This window comes from Aplysia californica, unplaced genomic scaffold (genome assembly GCF_000002075.1).
Source record: "Aplysia californica isolate F4 #8 unplaced genomic scaffold, AplCal3.0 scaffold00082, whole genome shotgun sequence".
Taxonomy (NCBI): Eukaryota; Metazoa; Mollusca; class Gastropoda; order Aplysiida; family Aplysiidae; genus Aplysia; species Aplysia californica.
Genome location: NW_004797352.1, coordinates 1,630,562 through 1,639,288, shown reverse-complemented (window position 1 = coordinate 1,639,288; position 8,727 = coordinate 1,630,562). Strand labels below are relative to the sequence as shown.

At 45.0% G+C, this 8,727-nt stretch overlaps 1 protein-coding gene across 2 annotated transcripts; it reads right to left on the bottom strand.

The window, feature by feature from the left end:
* Nucleotides 1–5,200: 5,200 nt before the first annotated feature.
* Nucleotides 5,201–8,727, bottom strand: LOC101852839 (mucin-5AC). Of its 2 annotated transcripts, none has more exons than XM_035968785.1 (2): nucleotides 6,181–8,727; nucleotides 5,201–6,034 (listed from the first exon to the last, which is right to left on the bottom strand). In XM_035968785.1, the coding sequence occupies exon 1, from the start codon at nucleotides 8,693–8,695 to the stop codon at nucleotides 6,758–6,760; it is 1,938 nt and encodes a 645-aa protein (XP_035824678.1). In that variant the 5' UTR covers nucleotides 8,696–8,727; the 3' UTR covers nucleotides 5,201–6,034; nucleotides 6,181–6,757. The 2 variants fall into 2 exon arrangements, with proteins under 2 accessions (XP_035824678.1, XP_012935796.1); XM_013080342.2 differs by having other exon boundaries at nucleotides 5,201–6,180; nucleotides 6,229–8,727.

Genomic DNA, 8,727 nt, shown 5'->3' with positions numbered 1-8,727 from the left:
ATATTGGTGATGAGAGGAAAAATATTGGTGATGAGATGAAAAATATTGGTGATGAGATGAAAAATATTGGTGATGAGATGAAAAATATTGGTGATGAGATGAAAAATATTGGTGATGAGATGAAAAATATTGGTGATGAGCAAAAAACGTTGTGGTTGAACTAGAAAATATCAAGAATGAGCTAAAAAAATATTTGAGAGGAGATGAAAAATAGTGGGGAATGAAGAAGAAAAGGATGAGCTAGAAATTACTGTGGTAGAGGTAGAAAATTGTGGGGCGATGAGCTTAAAAATATTAAGGTTGAAAATAGTGGGGATGATCTAAAACATGCTGCAGAGGAGCTAGAAAATAGTGGGGGTGATCTAGAAAATATTAGTGTTGAGCTAGAAAATACTGAGGATGAGCTAAAAATATTGGAGATGAACTAGAAAATACTGGGGATGAGGTAGAAAATATTGTGGATGAGATTTAAAAAATATTGGTGATGAGATAGAAAAGTCTGGGGGACGTTGGGAATGAGATAGAAAATATTGGGGATGTGATAAAAAATATTGGGAATGAGCTAGAAAATGTTTGGAATGAACTAGAAAATATTAGGGGTCAGCTAGAAAATATTAATGATGAGCTAGAAAATAATGTGGTAAAGCTAGAAAATACTGCTGATGAGCTAGGACATTTTTAAGATGAGTTACAAAATAATGTGGATGAGCTAGAATAAACTGGGGATGAACTAGAAAATGCTAAGGATGATGTAGAAAATATCAGGGTTGAGCTAGAAAATACTGGGGAATATTTGGGACAAGCCAGAAAATATTGGGGATGGGCTAGAAAATACTCGAAATGTGATAAAAACTATTGGGATGAGCTAGAAAATATTAAGAATCTAAAAATATTGGGAATGAGATTTAAAAAAAAAAATGTTGTAGATGAGATACAAAAGTCTTGGAAATATTGGGGATGAACTAACTATTATTGGTAAAAAGATTTTCAAAATATTGGGCATGACATGTAAAATACTGGGGATGAGCTAGAAAATGTTGGGGATGAACAAGAAAATAGTAGGTTCGAGCTAGAAAATATTTGGGATGAAATGAAAAATATTGGAGCTGAGCTAAAATTACTGTTGGGGACGGTGTAGAAAATATTAAGGTTGAGCTAGAAACTGTAGATGGAGCTAGAAAATACTGGAGTTGAGCTAGAAAATACTACACATGAGCTAAAATACGGGGGAATACGGGGATGGAACTAGAAAATACTGGGGTTGGAGCTAGAAAATATTGAGGATGAGCTTTAAAATAGTGGGGAGTATTTGTGATTAGCTAGAAAATACTGGGGAACACTGGGGATACGCTAAACAATTGTGGGGATAAACTAAAAATATTAAGGTTGAGTTATTATATACTGGGGATGAACTAGAAAATAGTATTGGGGATGATCTAAAATATGCTGCGGGTGAGCTACAAAATACTGGGGATGAGCTAAAAATATTTTGGAGATGAACTAGAAAACACTGATGACGAGCTAGAAAATATTGTGGATGAGCTAAAAAATGTTTGGAATGAACTTGGAATGAACTAGAAAACAGTGGGGATGGTCTAGAAAATATTGGCAAATTTTGGGATCACATAGAAAGTACTGGGAATGATCTATAAAATACTGAGGAATTCTGGGGATGAGTTAGAAAATACAGGGGATGAGCTAAAAAGTACTGGGGATGAGCTAGAAAATATTAGGGTTGAGCTGGAAAATATTAGGGATTAGGTGGAAAATATTAGGGATTAGCTAGAAAATACTGGGAATGAGCTAGAAAATATTGTGGATGAGATAAAAATATTGGGGATGACATAGAAAAGTCTGGGGAATATTGGGGATGAGCTAGAAAATATTGGGGATGTGATAAAAAATACTGGGGGTGAGCTAGAACATGTTGGGAATGAACGAGAAAATATTAGGGATGAGCTAGAAAATATTTGGGCATGAGGTGAAAAATATTAGTGATGAGCTAGAGAATAATGTGGTTGAGCTAGAAAGTAGAGGGGATGAGCTCAAAAATTTTAAAGTTGAGCTATAAAATACTTGGGATGAGCTAAAAACTATTCGAGATAAGCTAGAAATTATTAGGGTTGAGTTAGAAAATATTGGAGATGAGCTAGAAAATAAGGGGGAATATTTGGGATTAGCATAAAAATACTGGGGAACACTGGGGAACTCTGGGTATAAGATAAAATATTACAGATAAGCTAAAAACTACTGGGGATGAGCTAGATAATATTACGGATAAGCTAAAAACTACTGTGGATGAGCTAGATAATATTACGGATAAGCTAAAAACTACTGTGGATGAGCTAGAAAATATTACGGATAATAAGCTAAAAAACAGGTGGGGAAGAGCTACAAAAGATGAAGGGTGAGATAGAAAATACTAGGGATAAGCTAGAATATTAAAATACTTTTGATGAGCTAAAAATATTAGGGATGCGGTAGAAAATACTGGGGATAAGGAAAAAAATATTGGGTATAGAGATAGAAAATATTGGGGATGAGCGAGATAATTTTTGGGATGAGCTAGAAAATGCTTGGGATGAGCTAGAAAATTTTGGGAGTAGATGAACAATATTGGGATGAGCTAGAAAATGTTGAGAACGAGATAGAAAATACTTGGGATGAGCTAAAAATACTGGGGATGGACTAGAAAATACCTGGGAATTTGCTAGAAAATACTGGGGCTGAACTAGGAAATTTTAAGTTTGAGCTAGAAAATACTGTGGAACAATGGGTAAGAACTAGAAAATACTGGGAGAGAGAGAGAGAGAGAGAGAGAGAGAGAGAGAGAGAGAGAGAGAGAGAGAGAGAGAGAGATGGTTTTAGGGGGGGAGGGAGGTTGTATTGTAGCGGGATGTAATCCACGGATATTGCAAGCAAGAATAGGAACCTATAAAATTATGTCCCTTTAATCTGATGCAGAGCCCACTTTATTTTGATGTGTGAAAGCCGCTTTGGCAATGGAGTATCGGCAATAGGTAGGCCTAGGCCACCGCTGAATAGTTATTGAAAGTGAAAGTCGCCCCTACGTCAGCTGGACATAGGACTCCGCTTGTCCGCCTTGCTGACTCAGTGCCGCGCAGTCAGCCGAAGAAGTCATGCTGTCTGGGTTAATTAATTAAACCTAGATCTACTTATTTCACTACGTTGACCCCGGGGTCCACCAATCCTTAATTAATGAAACCTAGATCTACTTATTTCACTACGTTGAACCCGGGGTCCACCAATCCTTAAAGGGTTGTATCTAATAGGACATTCAAAGCTGAACACTGTGGTTTTTAAATTTTTGAAATATTTCAAGTAGTTTTTGAGATATTGCACATTTTGCGAGGAGGGGTATAAAGATCTAATTTTGAGAAAATTAACTTTTAAGTTTAGGACACATATACACGCTTGACAAAAACGATGATTCGATTGTTTCTAATGTATTTTTTTAAAGGAAAATTTATTTCCAATTTGGCTTTCAGTTGACATCAAATCGTGATTAGAATTTGTAATTTATGGTAAAACATAGCAGGGAAGAGAAAACATGGCTCAAGGATAGATTTTAACACCTTCTAAAAGCAGTCTTCATTATTTATCTTCTAAAAATACCCTAGTCTCAAAATTATTCCAAATAAAATATTTAGAAGCCAAATAATGAAAAACCCTTATTTCAACTCACTGTTAAAAAATGGCGGAACTATCATTTTTTATGGAGTCACATTTTGGTCACAAAAGTGATTTTTTGGTCATTATTACCCTGTAGCTCAAAATGCTCTGTGGCGGCTTTTGGTACCTCACTTTAGGCACACACATGGTATGTGAGGCAGCGTGGAGAAATCAGGCGCTCGTCAAAATAATGAAAGTGAAGAAACTGTCATTTTCCCGGAGGTTTGGGAATTTTTATTGAATTTTTTTCCCCAGCTCAACACCTTTTATGCCCGTTAAAAACACATTTCAGTGTGGATTTTACTGAAAAACATTGATTAGATGCATAAAAGATGTAAATTTTCAGTTTCCATGGGCTCTCAAGCTAAGGAAATAATTAAACTTTGGTAGCCATTTTCTCCCTAATTTTACCTCTGAAACCAGGTAGCCTACCACTACCACGCCTGCTTCAATCACAAATATCTCGACTTGTATCCAAGATAAATGGGTATTGTTTTCATCAAAAGCAAGGCAAACGGACAGGCTTTAAGATGATACCAATAACTCAATATATGCCAAAAACTTGACGAGCGCCTGATTCCACCGCGATGTGACACATAGTTATAGTGGGGAACTGAACCCGTTCCCTTCACTGGCAAAGCCAATTCTCCTCCCACCTCGACCAGGGAGACAAGTTTCTCCACCAGTCACACAGCTCGGTGAAGTGTGTCATGACTCAACTTGACACGTCGCAACACCAGGAGACCCACGTCTGTGCTGTAGCCCGTCTTGTTTTTTGTTTTAGTAAGACTTTTACGGCACTTGCAACACAATAAGGTCATATAAGTGCCGAATGTTAGAGGTGTTACAAGGGAGTAACAAACATGAAAAGAAGGAGGAGAGATAAGGATGATAGATGTTTAATAGGAAAGAAGGAGCAAACCACACCAGAGCACCCACCAACCACCCAATGACCTATCTCGACTCATCGCAAAAGCAGGAGACCCACGTCGGAGCTGTACCCTTTGGACACACTGCCGTCACATGGAAGAGAACAGAAAGAGAACAGAAAGAGAACAGAGTTTACTTCCCAAGAGGGGAGAATTTGTACTGAGTATAGGAGTATTGGAAGAGAACAGAGTTTAATTTCCAAGAGGGGAGAATTTGTAGGCTACTGAGTATAGGAGTATATCAGTCTTACAGCTGGGATGTTGTATCCCTCTCAGCCCGGGTCTGTCTGCTGGGATGTTGTATCCCTCTCAGCCCGGGTCTGTCTACTGGGATGTTGTATCCCTCTCAGCCCGGGTCTGTCTGCTGGGATGTTGTATCCCTCTCAGCCCAGGTTGGCCCTGACAGACATGGCCAGAAGCCCGCTTCCTATATTATCTAAACTGTGTTGATGGGGTTGGAAAAAACACGGACATTAAATTATAAAAAAAAGAAGGTCAAAGTCAAAACACAGAGAGACAAAACACCAAGAGACAAAAAGACAAAACACAGAGAGACAAAAAGACTAAGACGACGCAGATTTCTGTAAAAATGTTCTGTCTTTTCTTCAGAAAGTCATCAATGAGGTGACCTCAGTTCACCAGTTTGCCACGACACAAAAACTGTTCGAACAAACACGAAACACGTCCGCGCTGTGTACAGAAGTAAAATGTGCAAACTATACAAACATACAAGTTCACAAAATTCTGATCATAATATGGAAATAGAACCTTTTTAGTAAAATCTGTATCTTTTAGACTTTAGCCAGGGCAATCTTTGTACAGTAAAACCGCGCTCAGCGCACACAGGAGTACAACAACGGCAGGATATAACATGGACATTCTTCACTGTACAAAACATATCTTTACACTCGTAAACTTTCATATCATACAAAGTTCCTCATGTCCATAAAAAAACAAAATGTACATGTTGATGTACCGGCAGGTCTGCCAACCATGGTGATGTACCAACCATGATGATGTACCAACCATGATGATGTACCGGCAGGTCTGCCAACCACTCCACGACTCCAGGGACAAAAACACAAGAGAGTTTCCCTCAAAATCCTCCCAAGACATCGACTTGTGGGAAAAGAAAAGATGCGAGTCCCCAGAACCCCCGCAGACTGGGATTATGTAACAGCCCCACGTCATTCATCAACAGTTTTGTGCCAGCAAGCACCACCCGCCGTGGGAGTGAGAAGGAATGGAGAACTTGTCCCCACTGGCAAGACAGATGTGTTTTCTCTGACTATAGCAAAACTATACACACATATATATTGTTCACATATTGTTCACACATCATGTTGGCACCAGTCAAAGTTCACACAACGTCCCAAATGTCAGTGGCCCACAAATGTCACAATACAGTAAACCTCTCATCCCACAATACAGTAAACCTCTCATCCCACAATACAGTAAACCTCTCATCCCATCACTTCTCAAATGTCACACTACAGTAAACCTCTGGTCTCACAAATGTCACAATACAGTAAACCTCTCACCCCAAACTACAGTAAACCTCTCACCCCAAACTACAGTAAACCTCTCACCCCAAACTACAGTAAACCTCTCATCCCATCAGTTCCCAACTGTCAGACATCAGTGTTCCCCTCCCACACGGTGGCCCTCCCTCCACAGAGCTCAGAGTCAACATCTCCCACATACGGTCTGTCGTACAAAGTGACCGGCTACATCAGCAGGTCTTAGTCTCATGTCTCTTCATATCACAGAGACAGGTTTAGACTCGTTGAACGTTCTGTGTAAGTAAAAGGATCGTGTGTAGAGAAAAATATACTAGTTTCTTGTATGTGACAACCTCGTATGTTGACAAAGAACGATGTGAAATGACGGCCACAATACACAGCAGTGCATAGATGCTCGTGGTGAGCTGCTTCCCCCATCAGACGGTGGTCAGTCACTCTAGCTCATGGGAATAATCCCTCCATCTGACGGTGGACAATTTACCCACAATTCCTGTATAGATCCCCCCACAAATCCTCCACAGTGCCCCCACAATTCCTGTACAGTCCCCCCCCCCCCCCCACAGATCCTCCACAGTCTCCTCACAATTCCTGTACAGATCCCCCACAATTGGTCTACAGCTCCGAGCTGTTGCTGTCCTCGTCGTTGTGTAGAAAGTACTGACTGTCCAGGCTCTTGAGAACTTCCAGCGTGGCTTGAAGGTCGTCCGTGTTTATCTGGGAGTTGGCGGGGGCGGGCCCCACGTCTGTCGCTGCTCTCTGTCTCGGTGGTGCGGCGGTGGTCGGTGGTGCTGCGGTGGTCGGTGGTGCGGCGGTGGTCGGTGGTGCAAAGCCCATGGCCAGGGACGTTTTGGTCAGGTCTACGTTGGGGGCCGTGCCCGCGTAGTTGGCCGATGGGAGGTCAGAGGCCGACGCTTTTCTGGGTGTGTGGCCTGCCGTGGGACGTTGTTTGTTGGTGGGATGTGGTTTGTTGGTGGGCGGCTGGACGACCTGTCTGCTGAAGGTTGTCGGAGTGTTGTACCTGGCGCTCACGGCCTGCGGCTGGCCCGAGAGCTGCGAAGATAGGGTGGGTTTTCCCACAGTAAACGACTGGGTCGGGTTGAGAGACGGGTGGGAGCCACGTGGAGAAGAAGACCACGTCAGCCGATTGCTCTGTGACTGGAGAGGAGAGTTCCTACTGGAGGCGTTGGAGGAGGGTTCCAGCTTGCTGGACGCCACAGACACTTGGAGGGGGCTCTGGTCCCGCTGAGACGAGGATTTGTCGCGTGGTTTTCCTCCCACCAGTCGCTGCCCGGTGGAGCGTGTCGCGCCAGTTCTCGCCCCCTGGGCAGCCAGCTGATGCTGTGTGGTGGGGGCGGGGCCCACGGTGGGCGGGACCTGAGAGGCGGGGTTTGTTCTGTTGACGGACAGGGCAAAGGGCGGGGCGCGGAGCATGGCCTTCAGACTCGGGCAGCTGTCTGCTTTGGCCGGGGGCGCTGGTGACCGCTCCAAGACCTTGGTCTGACCGACTTGACCGGGGGTCGGGGGCTGTGTGCGCCCGCTCAGCATGGCCAACTGGCGGGAAAACGGGCATCTCCCGGGGTCGGGCAACGTGCCAGGACTGTTGTGCTGGGGGGGAGCCCGGGGGGCGGGTCTGGTGGCTGGAGCGACAGTCGTTGTTGATGTTGATGTCGCTGTTGTTGTTGTGGATGGTTGAGGTGGTTGTGGTGTAGTTTGTGACCACGACTGACCCCCAGTAGAGCTCTGACTCCGACCACTGGCCTGGGTTGTGTTGTCTAAGGCCATGGACAGACTGTGTGGGCCTCCGGTCCCCCCCTGCTCCCTGTGTTTCTTGAAAGCTTCGAGCTCGTGACCTGTGAGAAGCATGACGGCCTCCTCGTACGACGGCAGTATCTCCCCGGGCAGCTCCACGTCCTTCATCACACCGCGACCTTCACCTTGACCTCTCGCCACTGCAGATGCAGACTGGCTGGGTGTAGCGGCACCGACGACGTTTGCCACAGCGGGCTGGGAGCTGACAGAAGAGGTGCGTGGGAGGTTGGAGGAAGCACCACTAGTGGCCACCGTCTGCTCTTTGCCCCACACCGTCTGAAGACCCCGGCCCGACATGCTTCCGATGTTGCCCGACAGAGAGAGGACAAGGGCGGGCGACTCTTGCTGAGGCAGGCTGCGGCAGGTTATCCCCCCTGAGCTGGCCACACTGCCGTCTGTGGCTCCAACAACCGACGGGGCCTGAGACTCGTGCAAAGACCGTAGCGTGCCCGGGGCGCTGGTTGTGGCCACCACATGCGACATGGCGCTGTCCGTCGTACTCTCTAACCCAGACGGAGCTGTCACCGAGCTCGGGTGGGCGCTACTCTGGCGGTACAGCGTCTGCTGCGTGCCGCGTTGCCTGGCAACACTGGCCAGGGTGACCACGGGCCGGATGGGCTGGATGTAGCTGTCGTGGGGAGCCAGGGAGGTGTTCATCACGCCAGAGCTGTGGATGGGCATGAAGCGGTTGGGGGCGGCGCTGGCCTCGGAGAAAGGGGTGGGGCAACGGGGTGAGACCATGGTACAGGGGGTGGGGCAGCGGGGTGACGCCA

Excerpts from the sequence above, each read along its gene's own strand:
- LOC101852839 (XM_035968785.1), bottom strand. The coding sequence starts at position 8,695 with ATGGTCTCACCCCGTTGCCCCACCCCTTTCTCCGAGGCCAGCGCCGCC.